Genomic DNA, 18,241 nt, shown 5'->3' with positions numbered 1-18,241 from the left:
GTAGTCCCATGCATTCCTGAAGCATTAATGGGTTATTCATGTGCTCACCAGGGGTGAAATTACCTGGCGCATCATGTGAGAGGCCTACAATTCAGAACAAGCGTACGATAAACTCTCTCATTAACAAAGAAACCTCTTTCAGGTCGGTTAATCTGTAGGAGGCCAGGTGGAGGGGGGTGATATTGTGCTTTTAATAAGATTTCTTAGGTTGCCAGCTGCCAATATTGACAAGTGTGGACTGTATGGAGAAGAGGGCAGTCAGGAGGGCTCCCTTGTGTGCAGGCAGAGGCTGAAGCACCTGTGAGATCCTGCATGACTGTCGCGTGACAAGTAAAGCTGTACGCATGGGGCTTCAGTGGCCAGCCTGGCAATGCTCTGGCTCCAATTCCAACAAAGCCAAAAAGCCAAGTGTGTGAGTTGCTTTACAGTGTAGCTAGAAACTTTGCAACAACTAACATTTTTGTCATTTTGAACACTCATTAGCACTTAAGATTAGCTGTTAAGAAACATTAAATGTTTAATCACCACGTCGTTTCTTATTAGCAGTAGTCACCGGTGCAGAGCTTGTTTAAATAATAGTAATAAAGTAAAAAAAAAACCTGCTGTTTTAATGTTTTACTCGGATTGCTTCCATTTTAAGCAAGCTACATTTTCATCTCCAATGAAATAATATTTTTAAATACTTAAAATCTTGAAGTAGCAATAAAATAATTCTAAATGTCAGTCAGAAGTCTGGAAGATTCTCTTATTGCCTCCAGATTTTTAGGCATTTTTAGTGTTTGCTGCAAAGGTGAATAATTTTAGTCCAAATTGAAACTAATGATTTCTCACTTTCTTAAGGTCTTCTATTTCATTTGATATTATAAGTGTGATACAGTATTGGTTCCGTAACAGCCACACATTCGCTGAATTGCTTTTTCTTCCCTAGTGCTGCTTAGGTATTTAAAAAGCCGTTTGGAGTAGACTTCTGAATAACTGAAAGGAGATCTCTCAATTATAAATGCAAGGAAAATTTATCAGCCTCAGAACTCCTCAAAATCCTGAGGCACAGCTGGATATTTCAAATGTTCCAAATAACAATAAAACAGATAATTCCATCAGGGGCTGTAATTGTAGGACATTTTTCTTAAATAGAGTTTTATTCCCCTGCACGAAGTGGGCATTTAATCAAAAATAACTTTTGCTTCACTATATTCTAAAAGCATAGATTATGTAAAAGATCAAAAGCAAACGCTGATTTTTAATGGTAATTTTGTGGAACTCTGAATGGAAAATATCAGTAAAACTTTACTAGTCAGTACATATCCTTCTTTTTGCTACTCTAAATCTCAAAGACCTGCTCCAAGCCATGATGGGAGAAGTCTTCACAAGGAATTTAGACAGTGGGGATTTCTGCTAGCATTGCTAACAACAAACACGTAGAAAGGTCTGCGTCAGAGGAGGTGCCTTAGGTGAAAAGGAGATTGGGAGAATCCTTGGGAGAAAGGAAGAAGAAAGGGGACTTGGCTTCTTGCAACTCCTTCTGGATATGCACTGGGATTATCAAAGTCTTTCCCAGCTGGAAGCAATATGGTGAGGTGCCCTTAGCACCCACTCTGCTAGGGGAGAGAGTGGTGCCTAGGGTATGGCAGTGGGTTAGCATAGGGGAATTAGGGATGAATGAAAGGTCGCTGTTGTGCTTTATCGAAGGCTGTTGCTCCCATTTGCAGTGATGAGGTTGGGAGGAACTGAGACACGCCTGCACAGTGGGCCCCAGGGGATGAACACTGCTTTAAAATGTCTTGGGAAAAACTGAGATGTAGGAAAACAGCCTTTTGCCTCCTACAAATGCTGAAGGATGACATTTTCTTTGAGAAGTAACTGTGAAAACTCTACCAAGAAAAACGATACCTTGTTATGTTTTCCATGCATGTTGGTGGAGTAAATTTTCTTATTAGCATTTAGAGAATGCTGAATGATGAGATGCGGGTTTGCAGAAGAAAATATTTTGCTGCTTCTTCTGTATAAAGGGGGAAAACAACGTCTGTGGGCCTGGCTGAAGTGTAACCGTGGTGATAGGCCGCAAAAGGCAAAATTAAAGAGTAAGGTGCAAAATAAAAAGGTTGGTTATTGCTGGAACTAAACAGAATTTTTGGGACTTGACAAAACAAAAATTATAGGAGGAAAAAAAGGCAGGAGGATTGTATATGCTTTACAGCTTGCAGAATCCTAAAAATATGTTTGTCCTTGGCAAAGTGTCTGAAGGTCTGAGAAGCCTTAAGATATTACAAGCACCTCACAGGGAGACATCTGGGAGCTTCTTCGCCTGTTGAGAATTCGTTGCAGCATTTGGGCTTGAGAGCTACTTCCTCTGGGTAATATGTTGGATTTTGAAGCTCTGTTCAGAGATTAACTCCTTGACATTTAATTAACAGCTATTGCACATTCAAAACACTGGCAGTTGTGCTGTTTTGTTGTGTCTTTTTTTTCTGAACATGTAGCATGGGAAAATAATGAAATTAAGTTTACAAAAAAAATGGAATTTGAATTATTCTGCCAATATTAAAACATTTCTGGATTGAAAAAAGAAGGAATATGCCTTTGAATGTATAAATCTCAGAATTATTTTGGGGTGTGTTCATACATGTTGCACTGGGTAACATTGTTTGTTTAAAGGAGAAAACTTTTTTTGTAATATATCTAAATGCTGACACTTCTTTTATTCTTACAGTATTTTAAAGTAGTTATGTTAACTTTTGACAGAGAATATAAAACGTACACAAGTCTAAGGTTTCCATAATATCATATTAACTAAAATAGTCCCGGCCTACTAACAGGTGAATGGACACAAGTAACTGCAGCTTTCCTGTAGAATTAGAGTTTTATCACCTAGAAGATATGCAAGCTCACAGATACAGAGAACACTAGAGTGAACTACTTTGATTTCTGTCAGGATGTCCGCAGACTTGAAATGAAAATCATGTATGTTCTCAGCGATGAGGTCCCAAATTCGAGAACTATAACAGCTGAGTTGCATATTCCTTGGAAATGTTACTCTGATTTTCTGATTTTTGTCTTTTTTCTTCCTGTAGTGTAAGTATTGCAGTCATTCTAACATTCATTTGAAATGTGGTTAGCCCTTAGTTACTTTATTGATGGCGCTATGTTTTGGGTTGCTAGTAGCTGTGAAAATAATATAATAGTGAGTAGTCCTGCAAAAGTACTTTTGCACTGATGCTGTTCATCTGTTTTATTGGAGATGAAAGTTGTGCTTTCTGAAAAGATAGAAAAGTTTTTGGTTCTTTTTTGTAATGTTTGTACATTCGGAAAGCTGTAACTGTTCAAGAACACTTTGCATGAGAATATTCTTATTGCTTTTCTTTAAGTGCTAATATTTGCTTTAAAATATTTGGGGATTCAGCATGCATTTTTTTTTTTTTTCCTAAAGATGCATGTAGACCTTCTTGAGATGGCTTAGAAAGCACTACTGCTTCTAACTGTCTTAGATATAAATCGAAACCTGCTAGTTTTCTTGGTACCATTCTTTCAATTCTTTCCTTAGCATGATTTAAAAGACGTTAGGGTCTACATATTTAAGCTTCTCCATGAACGCCTATAATCCTATATGTGTGTCCAAATTAGCCTTCTTCACCTTATGCGCAAAAGGCGGGAAGAGACGTTTTGGGATGGAGTTCAATAATGTCAGGCCAAACCCTGAGAGATTGTTTGCACAGCTGTTTCTAAGCAGGGACCAAACTGTTAAACAACCTAGCGGGGGAAAATGAAGAGAAACTCCTGTTGGCCAAAGCACTGAATTTCCTGGACAGCACTCAGGATGTTATGAAGTCATTGCACACAGTGGGTCAAGGCTTTTACCCATATTTTCCCCTTGCACTTGGGAATAACTCCTGCTTTGTTTTGTTTTTTTTTTTTTCTCTTCACAATAATATAATTGGCTTCAAGTATCTAAATGAAACTCTATATTGATGAATGATGCACTATAGTGTACTTACCTGAAACTTCATTGAAGGGACCTTTCCCTGCCAGTGAGCTGCTTCTCTGATGTGATAGGAGACAGTGTCTGTATATCTGTCTTGCTTCCTTGCAAATTGTAGATTATGAAACTGGACTACTGAGCAATAATTTAATCAGTGCATCAGAAGAGCATTAAGCTCCATTAAACATTGGGTCACCATCAATGTCAGATGAGTATTAAATTATGGCTTGCAACTTAGCAGTACTCATCCAAAAGGCAGTGCTTAGGTTCTTGGCAAGCGTGTAACAGTTTATTATGGAACAGATGCTTCAGAGCTTAACATATGACTGGAGTGTCAAGTTGTGTCAGAGAAGATGGGCCCAACGTTAATGCAGCGCTCAGACTTTGTGGGACACATGTTAACAAATCACTCACTACCTGAACAACGTAGGTTAAAAGAATTTAATTAACAAGATCTCCTATTGAACACTTGGAATTCAAAGCACAGCTCATTTGCCAAAGGTTGGCTTGTAGTGTGAATAGGTTTTAATAAAATCTCTTTGCAAATGATGGAGATGCACATCTCCTAATGCAGGGGGAGTATCCCTGCAGGCTCTTCAGTTTGATTTTTTTATTTTTTAATGTAGGAGAATTATGAGTTTCTTTCTAGTGCTGGTGCACTGCAATATTGCCAGCCTGATACTTGATGAATGACTTTGAAAGCTTTGCTGCTAGTCATGGGTTTTCCAAGTAGCAGCAGTTAAGATGAATGTAGGGACACTTTCTGGGTGGCTTCCTTGATGTTAGCAGCAGCTCATATGCTGTAGCTAAATCCTCAAGGGTCTTGTCAGTCTGCTGAACATCTCCTACCAGATACGAAAGCAGTGTGCTGCATGAGACGCTGACCTTGACAGAGGGAGGAGGGTGGAAAATGGGTGCTAGCATACTGTTGGTTTTTCCATTACTGCAAAGAGAATAAGGGGAAGATGAGAAGAGGGGGAGTGGGTTGGGCTAGTAAATTAACAGATGTACTGAGGAAAGTTACTGTTGATGGTGTTGCTGGGAAAAGAAAAAACAAAGTGTGCCTGATCTTTACATAGACTAGCTTGGTGGTAAGATGGATTCTTCCACGGGGAGTCCTGACAAGATTTCCCTTCCCATCTGCTGAAGGTGGTGGCTAGTTTTCTCACAAAAATCTTGTCTTGTTGTCAACATTTTCTTATCAACCTGTAGCTTTGCCTTCCTATGTGGAAAACTGGCCTTGTAGACTTACTAGTAAAGTATTGTGGTGGATTATCTTGAGCCACACAGGCTTTTGTTCGTTCAAGGTTGCGTCACTGGTGCTCAGGTGTTGCCAGCTATAAATTCTTGCTGCTATGTGAAAACCACAATGCTTCTGCTCCTGGTGGAATGGGCTGCAGGTGAGATTGCTGCAGTTTCAGGTGAAATAGCTTGGGGCAGCTATGTAGAAGACAGTGGTCTTCAGGGAGGAGTCCTGTCATCTGGCTGTAGGATGAGGTGCTGGGGCAGTGTGTTGCAAAACTCCTCCATCCTAGAGAAGCTTCTTCTGTCTGTAATTTTCACCCTATAAGTATTGATTGAGAAATTTGTATGTCCTAAATTATCACATTTTATCACATCACATTATCATGTTATTTTTGTTTTCATAGATACACCAATGATTTGGCAGGATATTAATGTGGAAATATTAATATTAAAAGTTTGAGAAGCCTTCTCCACTTTTCACTTTTCTCCCTTTTACGGTCATGAAGCTGGCCATTATGCAGAGCACCAGCTCCCAAAGGGACCTTCATCAGAGAAGATTCCCTCACAAGAGAGGGGTTGACACTGTATCTTGACAGACATTAGATTTTCCAGACCCCATCTATCACTGCTCTGTGTGAGCACAGGGATGCACGTGATGTAGTGCAAGATTAGAACATAGTTGGTGCATATATGTCTAACAGACCTGTTGGCATTGGGAAATGATCATCAAGTGGTGCATTTTATATCTTAGAACAGGTGCTTGGAAATAAATAAGCTCAAATGAAGTAAGTTCTCTTTTCAAAAACATCACCCTTTAAGTCTTACTGAAGTTCAGAAAGATTTTTTTTTTTTTTAATGAGACAAAAGAATTCTGCGGTAGGTAACAAGGACAGTTGTTTCCTTCACTCTTTAGTGACGAAGAGGAAGGCATGCAAAGTTAAACAGAATTACTATGGTCAACAAGCTATTAATTTATTCAGCTTTTATGACTACTTGAAGTGGCATCTAACCTGTGTTGCAGGCATGCTTTTAAGAGTGAATATGGAATAAATAAGATCTTGCACAGTAAAAAAAAAAAAAAAAAAAAAAAGTAAATAGGACATATAACAAATTATTTTAAACTATGCAAGGTGAAAGTTCAAATTTTTTTCTTGTTGGTTTGGTTGTTGTTTTTTTTTTTTTTTTTTGGCTTTTTTTTTCCCTAGCTTTTATATAAGTCTAGATCAGGTATTAAAAGAAGACTTAGTAGTTTTGTACTGTGTACTCTTTCTAGCACTTATATTATAAAGTAAACAGTGCTTAGTTGGGCAGAAAATGCACAACAAACCCAAGATGCATACTATGGTTGGCTATATATAGCTAGCATAGGAAGTATACAAACAACGTTTACCTCCTGGTGATATCTTGAGGAAATAGGTAGGAATATCCGTAACTGGGACACTTTATCACATATTGACTGATACAAGTAGTTAGTTTTAGCATTCAGGGATATTGCAGAATAAAGGATGATGGTCACTAACAGGAAACTCAAGGTCAGAATGAATTCAGTTGTTAAATCCTATATGTTTTTTCTTTGTTTTTTTTTTCCTTTTATCTCATATAAGGTCATGATGTATTAGCTCGTGGGAAACTGCTGCTTCTCTAAACCTGCCCAGTTTAGTTTACTATGCCTTCTATATGGTTTGGTACCAAACTGTTTGTAACCATGCCTAAGAAAATGCATGAGAGCATCACTTTGTCCTGTGCTGCCTTCTGGATGGCTCCCTAGTAGTAAAGATCTGAGAGCTGTTGCTGATGACTCGTTTTCTGTGATGTCTCCGGCCTCTTTCTACATTAATTACCTGGAAGGCTGAGAGTGGTGTGCATCCTCCTCCGCATTGATGGTTCTGAATATTCCTCCCCCAAAACAGCAAAATAAAGAAAACCTGTAATTCCTACATCTTAATCTCTGCATTGGTTAAGTAAATGGGTGTGCACGCATGCATTAGAAAATACTAGTAGCATTAAACTGCAACATTTTGCACTAATGTATGTAGTGCATAAGACTAATGTTTGATGAAATACCTCATCCTGTCTTTGCAAAGAGCTTAAGGGACAGAGGTTTCATGTCATTAATTTAGAACTATGCAGTTAGTAGTTGGGGGAAAAAAAGTATATTAATTTTGTGTGATGTATGCGCACATTACTTTCTACGTGTATGCTCATCTCTTTTTCCTGGGGATATAACACTGATGAGACTTAAGAGACAGTAACATGTCGCTGTAGATTAATTCAGTCTTTGAAGGCTTTAATTCCTGCTTACTGCTTTTTGCTCATATGGATAAATTATATGAGCAAATGATTATGCAAAATGAGAAGCTAGTGAAACCGTAAGATGTCACTTCAACAGATTTTTTAAAAAATTTTTTATGTAATTACAAGTTATGCAAAGCTGAGGACATTATTTTGGACAGTGTATTGCCAGAGAAACTAACAAATGTATTTTCCCATCAATCTGTCGTGTAGGAAGCACTCTCAATTTACATGTTTTCAATTTGTATTATAAATTTTACATTATGATGTATATTATTCTTTTTTAATGAGAGAAAGAGAGTTGGGAAGAACATGCTTTAGAACTTATACTTGCATCTACTTTACTTAAGCTTTCTACTTTGAATAGAGTTTGTAACAGGTTGTCTTAGACAAAAAGCTGTAATGTTTTTGACTTTTTAACATAGATGCGATCTGTGCTTAGCTGTAATAAAATTGTAGGGCTGTTTGTAAAGTTATTTGTACATGTTCTGTCCGGCAGTGGGTAACCTCCTTAGGGTTCTGTCTCAGTCCTGAATAAGTACTGGAAGAAAATGGACAGAACCTGTGTATGCTCAATGGTCTTGTAGGTGATATAAGGAAGATGGCATGTGGGGGAAGGAAGAGTAACTTGGAGCATAGGTGGAAGTCACCATGTAGACTTTCCAGTCAAGGCTACTATCTTGTCTACTACTGCTCTGGAAGGGTGGCTGAGTGTCATTGGAGCCTGACCTAGGAATTGCTCGTGTTTTGAAATGAATTGCTTTGCTTTAACTAAACTCTGGGACTCATGAAATCCATAGACTGTGTGTGATGGCATCACCATATAAGTCTTGAAGGCTTATCTGAATTGTTAGCTGATTTCTGCCATAGTGTGAAGCAGTGTATAATACTGAGGTAGACTATATCGTTGACAACTGTTGTATTGTTTCTTCAGGAACATGATGTTCCAGCTTGCTCCAAAAAAGATGTATTTTAGCTTAACAAATTCTTGGCAGCGAAGCTGGCTTTCATGGAAAAGAACTTTAATAAAGGCTGTGGCAGAGCTTATTTGACTATTTTGCGTAATAGCATATATTAGCCCATGTGAGGGAGGGAGAAGAGGAGGGCCGTTCTTGTGACAACAACAGTGTGTTTAATGTGGCTGCCCCAGAGTGCTCTGTGAAAACGCAAACATGTGAAGGCATTTGAAAGAACAACCAGTACTTACTTATTTACTTGGTTAATGTCAGGGGTGTGCTTGGCTTACATAAACATCTTTTGACTGTCTTACATATTATACTTGTTTTTTCCGTTTAATATATGATTCATTTATGTTTTGCAGAGCTGTAGGATGGTTGCTGAGGCATCTGACGTACTGCTTGCTGTAAGAAAGTAATGAATATTAGAAGCATAGCTTCCCCTTTCTTCCTGAAGGCCCTCCTACACATCACATTATTTGACCAGCAATTTTAAGTTACAGATGTTTCTTTGTCATGTGGAGGGGGACGTACAGCTTTTTTCTGCCCACAGCCCTAAAGCCATCCCAAATCTCAGACTGTGCCGGATTGTGCAAACTTCTGCTCAAGAGAGCTTTGAGCCTGGGAATTGCATGGGCGTTGCGATACAGGAGAGCGAGCGGGAATTCACTCAAAAGTTTGGGGAAACTTTCTTGCCTGCCTGCTGTAAGCTGAGACACTTGACAGCTTTGCACTTCCTTTAGTCGTATGTGATCCTGTAAAGTACAGCTGCAAATAATCATGGAAGATGATGGAAAGCTACAGAAAATTGGACTTCTCTATCTCAGGTCCTGAGGGGATTTCAGCCTCCTTGTTCCTTCTAGCTGTTGGAGAAGCCAACACCACACTTACTTAGACAAAGCCTGTGGGAATATAGCAGTTGCATTTCAATGCTTGCAGTCATCTCTTGGTTTATCACTGTTGCAGGGTGCAGGACTTTGCATTGGGCAGGTGCTGTGTGTCAGTGGGCATAGAGCTGAGTACAGATTGTTGGCTTGCACAAGGCAAATTGGGCCCTTGCTTGCTTTCCTTTACTTTGGCATTGTCCTGCTGGTGCTGGGCTTGATTCAGGCAGTGCTGCCTGCAGCATGTTTGAACATCATTAGTGCTCACTACCATCCTTGGGAGGCGTGCTACAGGAATCTTAAAGGCGTATGCTGGTGTTGAATGGACAGTTGCTCTCTTTGTAACCTTTTTTTGGACCAGTACAAATATACCAGTACAAATAAGCCTGTAGAAGGCTTATAGGTGAGAAGAACATGTGAAAAAAATCTGTACTCTCATAAATTGCTTTATATTTTAGGCAAAACGAATTAGCAATGAAATCTTTCCTTATAGTCTGATGTATGGTAGTAGGCGCTTAGAAAACATGAAATCCCTAAGGGGGTAGAGATGCAGGCAGATGTACAATGAGCCATGTGAAAAAATGGGAACATTTGAAAGTAAAACAAATTTCTGATGAAACACAAATAGATGTAATAGATTTTAGTGAATGGTACTTAGAAACGTAATTTTGTAATGCAAATTGAAAACAGCCTGTATGTTGAGACAGTTGCAACATGTTCTAGTTTTCTTCTGGTAATTGGTATAGAAATGTGGTACCTTGAGGGAAGAAGTTAAGGATTGATTGGATCCCAAAGGCTTTTCTTTTTGAGGTGATCTGCAATCTGGATTACACATGAAGAAAGGGAAGGAGAGTGCAGAGTGAAATGAAGTCAAGCTATTCAGCAGGGATATGCCTTTATTGGCTAGAATGCTTGAATCTTGTGGAGAACTGTATCTCCTTGTATGTTACTTTGTCTAGAGTTTGTCATCATGGGATCCTAAATACCAGACCAGACTGGCTGGATTCTTGTGTATCATAAAAATATATTCACCTTTGCATTCAGAGTGACAATGCCACTTTCTTCGCTTGCTTTTTGTAACATTTTGTTGGTGTATTCCATGTCCTCTAAGCTGTTTCAGAAATCAGTGGGGCATACGTTAGTGTATGATAAAACTTGCGATGATAAGGGGATTCTCTCTTTGAAATTTTCTGGTGGAATTTGATTCGGTGTTTCTGTTATGTAAAATTGATAATAATTGGGTAGCTTGTTGCAGAAGTTATGGTTTTGGTACTGCACAGTATTAAAAGAAGCAACTTTATTGTTCTCAGTCACTTCTTAGTTCTGAATACAAGAGGGATTCCTTCATTTAAAAAAAAAAAAAAAGGAAAAAAGGAGAAAAAAAAAGGAAAAAGTCCTTACTGTTCAGATGTTTGCAGTTTATCCCTTGATGTCTCCCGAATTGTGCTGAACTTCTAAGTCTGAATTTAAAAGCTGTCATTTTACGCATTCAATTATGAGGATGAATGCATGCTTTCTACCGTCCCCATTGTGCCTGCCCTATGCCCCTGTGGCTGGATATAGTAGTGTTTATCAGGAGCAGTGCATGCTTCCCTTTGATTAGCTTCATTTGAGGGATTCCTGATTTTTAATGATGCTGTGGGTTGTTTGGCAACGACTAGCAAAGAGATTTCCGCTGCTGTTATCAGCCACACTAACTTTTCAGCGCACTTCAGCATTTCTGGTGAGCAAAGGCCACAGCTGGAGTTGAACAATGTAGTTGTTTTAATCAAATAATAAGAGTCCTAAATATAACAATAATTATAACCTCTTACACTGAGAACAATATTGATAATCAGGGGTACTATTTCTTGAATTTCAAAGAAATGTAGCTCTACATTGGATGTTGCAGTATTCTTTGTGTTTTAAGATTTCAAATACTTAGCAAAACTCATGTGTTATGTAGAGCTTTGGGTTTGGTATACAGATGGGCATAATGGTAACAAAATGGTCAGAGAAATATGAATAATGACATTTATCAACAGCTAAACACAATACTGGAGATTATTTTCATAATTAAGAAGCCCAACTTTCATAATAAGCTTTGAGACTAACAGCAAGGACTTGTTTTACTGAAAATCTTGTCTATTAGACACTGAACCCTGTTTGATCTTGTATACCTTTAAATCATATCTCTATACCTTTAAATCATGTCTGTAGTTAGTCTATATACATAGTTCTTCCTTCTCTGTGTTTTAATTTAGTTTTCTTTTTCTCAAGAAAACCTTTTTAAAAATTGGTGCAAAACTTTGTAAAGTGGAGCTATTGATGAGCCAGATATGATTTGCTCAGTCTTAACGTGTCTGCAATTTTTTGATGAAAAAAAATTTGCAGTTTATTACCAACACTCCCATGTAATGAATATTCCTCCAGGTCTCATAAAAGCTCATGATCGAGAAATGAGAGTATTTGTAGGCACAGGAACAGCAGACGTTTCAGAGGTAAATTGCTAGAACAGGACTTGGTTTTTAATTATGGAATTAGTACTGACTCTGGACAGTGCTTCTTAGCCCAGATTGGATTTCAACTCAGCACCTTTGCAAATGCTCTCTTTGGCTTCCCAGTTCTTACCTGGCAATGTTCCTATGGGACTGGGCAGCCATTTTTGCTGCCATCCTATCATAAGTAGATATTTGCCGTCTACTGCACTTAAAACATCTCTGAGAATTGTGACATCTGCTTGTCCAATACAATGCCCAGGAGGTGCTGCAGATCCCAAAGCATCCATAGGGACAGTAGAGAATAATTCTTTGCCTCTAAAGTGGGGAGTGGCAGGCTGGTCTTGCTCATGATGGCTGCAGGATGTGGAGAGTTTCCAGATGTTCATTTCCCATGAACAGATTGTGGTGAAGTCTTTCCTTTTTTATGACTTCCCTCACATTCTAGTTACCTGACAGTGGATGTCTGAATGCATCTCCCACATGGGAACTGCTGGCTCTGGGTTGCTGGCCTTGTCCGGAAACAACCCTCTGCTTGAACTGAGTGAAGTACGCACATGAGAGGTTTCTTGTTTGCTAGTCTTGCTCTTTAGCAAAAGGAAAGCTTATTTATTTATTTATTTGTTTGTTTGTTTATTTATTTATTTTATTAATGAAACCAAATAGGTATTAGTATCCTACCAGCTCTGTATTAATAAAGTAAATGTGTGAATCATAGCACAGTGCTTTAACTTATCGTGTACTCAGCTGGATGTTTAAATTCAAAAAATGATGTGTGATGTAATGGATCCACGTGCAGTTTCTACAGTGGTCAGTCCATAAGTGTAGTTGATTTAAATTTAATGCAGATCTACTGGTTGAGAGAGGAGAAAACAACTGATTTTGTCTTCCATTATGCTAGTTCAGGTAAGAATGTTGTAATAATAGTTTGTCATCTGAAGTGGTATTGCATGGTGCTGTACAAATGGCCAGCTTATGTTAAACTCTAGCTTAAACTTTCTTTAAAATGACTTATTCAGTGCTGTGCTATAGTCCATTGCCTGAATTTATTAAGGTGTAAAACTGACAGAGTTCATGTAGGGCATAGTCTTCCGTTTCAGACTGAAAGATGGATTAGTTTGATTTACAAATATTCACTTCTGTTTAAGAAAGCAGAATATTTTCCTCTCCTCTGCAAAATTATTCTATGTGTTGTGTGTATGTTATCGCTCTTCAGTAACTGTGAGGTTTAGAGAACAAGGACATACCACGGAAGTTAACAGTTTACATCCTCGTTCTGATTTACCAAGGAAGCACAAAAATATAGTCCCCTTTCAAAGTTTCAGATATGACAGTTACACCTGAATGCTTCCTTAAACCCAAGGTAGAAAAAAGATTAATAAGTACATAAGCTCTGTCAATTTCATTGTAGTTCTCCTAAAGAACCTAAAGGAAAAAAAACTAAAGAAAAAATTCCTTTGCCACCAATTTGGGGAATAATTTTCTACATAGTTATCACTGTGCTTAGAGCTGTATCTTCTCTTGTAGCTGCTGAGCAGCTGATTAGAAATCTGGAAGTAGATCTAGTTGTAGAAAAAGGTTGTTTTTTTAGTCATATTTTGTAATACTTATTTAGGGGTTCACTGATCTCTTTAAGAGACATGGGCATATGAAGTTAATAATTTACTTCTGTTTGAATTTTCAGAGGAAACAAGTTCATACCTTAACTATAGTGGAGATGCACTATCGCTGTACTTGCATACACATAATCCATGTCTCAGATAGTCTGTGTCCTTGCCACGCATTCTGTTAAGGACCTAGCAAATAGCTCACTTCTTCCAGAGGCATCCCCTGAGAGGAGGGAGGGAAACTGAACTTCTTGAAAAGGAGCAGGTGGTAGGATCAGAACTGGGAGATACAAATGACCCTTCAGTGAAATACCTCTGATTTACCACAGGTATGCATAACATTCTGGCTCTGAGCTACACGGTTGTTGTTGATTTTTCTTGCTTCGAAAGATAACCCCATACATGCATGAAAATAAGATAATACCTCAGAAAGATCATGGAATGTGTGATTGTGTTATTAGTTAGAAGACTGCAAACACAGAAGATTTCCCCAGAGAGTAGCCCTGCATCTTGCAATCTTTTTCCAGCAAATTGTATGAGTAGAAAAATGAAATTAAACATTTCCTGATCAGTTTCTACTGTGCCACTGTAATAACAGGAATTCACTTCATAGAAATCTGTCCAATTTTGCATCAGCGAGCCACTAAAATTGTTAATGATTTGATGAACTCTGGCTTGGATCACAAAAGGCAGAAATCAGGGACAGAGTAGAGAAAAAAAATATATACCTATGGTACATTCTGCTTGCAAGAGAATTTTTTTCTAGAGAGATTCTCTTTTTTTTTTTTTTTTTTTTAATGTTTAAAGCACTGATTTCTGAGTAGTTTCCTTGAAAGCTTTTCTTTTTTTGCCTCTCTCCCCACTTTTGTTGTTGCTTATTATTTGTTTAGTCACATAGGATATAGCTTCACTCAGTGAAGAGTGTTATTCCTTTTTCTGTTAATGCAGAGAACGGTACATGTGAGAACACAGCACCTCAGTGGTATTCTGGCTGAAAAAAAGTGCAGTGTATTTGCTTCCTGTCGTAGAATCATGGAGTTGCCAAGGCTGGAAAATAACTCCAAGATCATCTTCCATCATATCTAGACCCCTGTTGAACTGGCTGTGTAATGAGAATGCAGAGTGGTCTAGCAGCAGTGCCAAACTCCATGCTGGTAAGCTCAGGGAGAAAGCATCCAGCATAGGGGAGTTTGCCTTCTGGGAAGTGTGTGATGTTTCTAGAGCATGAGATTTGAGGGCTCTGTCAAAACTGAAACCCAACAACTTACATAGTAGAGTATTTCCTTTAAAGAGTAGGTCTAAAAGGAAGAGAAGTAACATCATACAGTTTTACATCAGTGGAACGCTTGTGCCTTTACATGGAGAATCCTAGGGTTATTTGGAAGGAGAGGGGGCTGTTGGATGTGAGACTGTTCCTCAGTTATTGTCATCACAGAATAATTTCTGCTATGTTGAGGCTGGAATCACGCAGTTAACTTCAATGCTGCAAAAGACAGACTGCTCTGAAGAAAGCTTTGCTTTCCCTGCTGGCTTCCAGAGTGTCTCCATGGACCCCAGGCAGTTGATGTTGTTTGGTACATCTTATTCTGTCTCAACTTAAATGGCCTTATAAGCCAGGAACACCTGTTCCCTGCGGTTTGCTGGCTGCTGGCATACAAGCCTGTTTGCCATGCCTTTGGGGGCTGAAAGGTGTGAATGAGGAGTGCTGACTGCCCTTTTGCATTATTAGTGTCACCTAACAGTGCGCAGTTTTATTTGCAGGAAGAATTTCTGTTCCTTGATTAAGAAAGAGAATGACAGAAATAAATGACTTCTTAAAAAAAGATATGCAGTTAAGGAAGTGAGGGCAAGCTATTCTGAAAATGTCATGTAATCTACAGTTAGATTATTTTGTTCTTTCCTGGATCTGTATTTTACGAAATCGGTGAGTCAAGCAATTGTCAGTAATATTTTTGTTTTCTTTAATTTTTTTCTTATCTTACATGAACTATATGCATCTGTCTGTATTACAACTGAATGTTAAAAATACATATATAGCAGCAGGAGGAAGAATTTTAGCTTTATTTAGAATTAACTTTCAGTAAATGTTTACTAAGTGCATCTGTTATATCTTATTCTGGATTTGTGTTGCTAGAATCTTATGTTGGGAATTCTTTTTTTTTTTTTTTTTGATACCTGATGACGTTGAACATTTTAATTTTATTATTCTCATTCAGCAATCTATTATTCTCATTCAGCAGTCTATGTAAGCAGTGTAGGACTTAAGTACAGAAATATCAGAAGTACTTACTGATGTCTTTTTTTAGTCATTTAGCAAAGGCACAACTACAGTCTATTTTAATGCATTTTAGATGAAGAATTTTATGTATCATCAAGCATATTCAATTTTTTTTCAAAAAATAAACGTCACTGTACGTGAGACAGTGCTTGTAATGCAGTTCATGCAGTTAATTTCCCAAATGGAAATCTTGCGCTAAATACTTTTGAATAAAACAGGTACAAATGTGGATAAATGAAGAGGGCTTGTGTCATACACTTCAAGATGATGGTATCCTGTGTGTTCCTTGTGTGAGATTCTATAGGTATGGCTGCACCCTGAAGGAGGTGAAAGTGAAAAGAAAATGCTATGAAAGCTTTTTGCTATATGCTTGATCTCTTGAAAATCCTGCTCAACAGTCAGATCTTTGCTCTTCCACATATCTTCAGAGTTTTCAGACATTTTGGTTAGCAAGTAAAAATGTTCTCACTGCCTTACAATCTAACAAGCAGATGCCTTTTCATCATCAAGGAAAGAGAGATGTGCTGCCTGTTGTTTGAAGGCAACTATCAGAAAGCTGGCATCTCTAAAGATGTGGCTAAATTAGTTCATTCAAGTCTTTGCCAATTCCTACTACTCAGTAGCAATCCTATTCCTCTGTTAGCAGGTATTCAGTCTGATGCAAAGACCCCCCCCCCCAAAAAAAAAAAAAGGAAGTCTTTCTTATTCCGTTTGCGCAGAGATACATGTGCTGCAGAGCCTTCCTAGGCAGGGCTCATCCTCTGAGGCAAAGATTGGTTGGGAAGAGATCTGACATTACCTCATGCTCTGCAATACTCTTTGCTCAAGGCAAAAACATGTAGTTGGCAAAACATTGTTGGACTGGCACGAAAAGTGAACAGCTACAGTTGCGGTGGTCCCAAAGCAGAACCTGTACAAAAGGAAACCAGCAGAGTATGAACAATCTTATCAGAGCATATCTGATGCTGTTTTGCTCATGGAGTACTGTAGTCAAGAGTTCTGTGAGAAGGCTGGGGACACGAAAGTCCCTGGGAGATGGCATCTCCAGTAGTCCTCTCCATCATGTGACTTGCCATGGCAGAGATGTGCTGGGAGAGAGGATAAGAGACATGAATGTTCTTGATATATTGCATTAAATATATTCACACTCTTGTTGCCTCTTAGAGTTTGTCTCTGGCACAAATGCTTTCCCTTGTTGCCAGACTCCTACAGTACTCTGATAACTAATATAGTAGTATATACAGCACTCGGAGAAGGCTGTAAGTCTTCCTCCTTTCCCTTGTTCCCTCTCTTCCTCTTCCCTGAGGCGTTTCTAGTATATCTGTTACTAGAGACTGTCAGGTACATGTTCATTAACACAGTATACTGTAAGAATTCAGGGCTATCTCTGGGTTTCAGGAATAGTTGGTATCATCCAGAGGTAGAAAAGGCATGGCTGTCATAGCCCTCCAAAACTTATAACAAATTGTAACTTATCACAATTGTAATATATGTTATGTTTACATATTTATCTTTAAAGATAGGACAAATATTCTCTGTATGTATTTATTTATTCATTACTTCCTATGGAAGTATAGAATATTGTTAACTTTTCTTTTCTTCCATCCTGTTTCTGCAGGTCTTGATGATTGCTTGCAGCAATATATTAAGAATTTTGAGAGAGAGAAGATTAGTGGCGACCAGCTACTACGTATTACTCATCAAGAACTGGAAGATCTTGGAGTCACACGAATTGGCCATCAGGAACTTATCTTGGAAGCAGTAGACTTGCTCTGTGCACTGGTAAACTTCTTGGGGCAAAAGGGGAGGGAATGAATGGTGTTTGCATATTTGCAGTTTGTGTATTCAAATTTCTAGTCCTAAAAGGCATCTAAACAGATGCTTTTCAATGTATGATCGGTTTAACATTTTAAACCAGAGTGAAGATAACAACATCTTCTGCTAGGATAGTGCTTGTTAAGTAAATTTGCATCAGAGGTTTAAGACTTCCATATCTTTCTTTGTAGGAAAAAAGCCACCTAAAGTCACAATGAGAGTAGACAGTGCTGGGTTTGGAATGTAAAATAGTTAGAATGAGAGAAATTAGAATGTAGTAATTGAGTGCCTGTTGCCCTTTAAAAAAAAAAAAAAAAGTTTTGATATTAACCATGTCATTTTTCACTGATCTTTTATGCAGTCCCTCAGAGTATAGCAAATTATGTTTTTAGATGATTATTTAGCTGCTTTTATTTCGCAGTAGAAAGGATGAAATACTGGATTGAAAAAAAAAAAAGTGTAAATAATACATAAATCCTCAATGCAGAGGGATTTTTATAATGCTCTTTTCTATAAGGTAACATCATGCAGAACTTTGATTATCCCCTCAGTGAGGGGTGTAGTGCAAACTTCACTGTTCTTACAAACTTCTTCTGTGTGATTGTAAAGATTGGGCACGCTGTCTGTGTTCGTTGCTGTAGAAAGAATTGTGAACAGCTCTGTTAAGATGTAGTTGACTGCCTAAAGTGGCGTTTTGTACTTTCTAATGTG

General features: G+C 38.2%; 1 protein-coding gene across 7 annotated transcripts in view; it reads left to right on the top strand.

Annotated features, from left to right (window-relative positions):
* The window catches only part of CNKSR2 (connector enhancer of kinase suppressor of Ras 2), a 206,467-nt gene that overhangs the window by 17,004 nt on the left and 171,222 nt on the right, over positions 1-18,241 (top strand). For all 7 annotated transcript variants that reach the window (XM_085210940.1, XM_085210931.1, XM_085210919.1 and 4 more), the window contains exon 2: positions 17,334-17,497. In XM_085210940.1, coding sequence (XP_085067066.1) covers positions 17,334-17,497 — 164 coding nt within the window. The remainder of the gene's footprint in view (positions 1-17,333; positions 17,498-18,241) is intronic.

This window comes from Meleagris gallopavo, chromosome 1 (assembly GCF_905368555.1).
Source record: "Meleagris gallopavo chromosome 1, MGAL_WU_HG_1.1, whole genome shotgun sequence".
Taxonomy (NCBI): Eukaryota; Metazoa; Chordata; class Aves; order Galliformes; family Phasianidae; genus Meleagris; species Meleagris gallopavo.
Note: the sequence above shows the minus strand (reverse complement) of the source record. Positions and strands in the feature narration are given on the sequence as shown.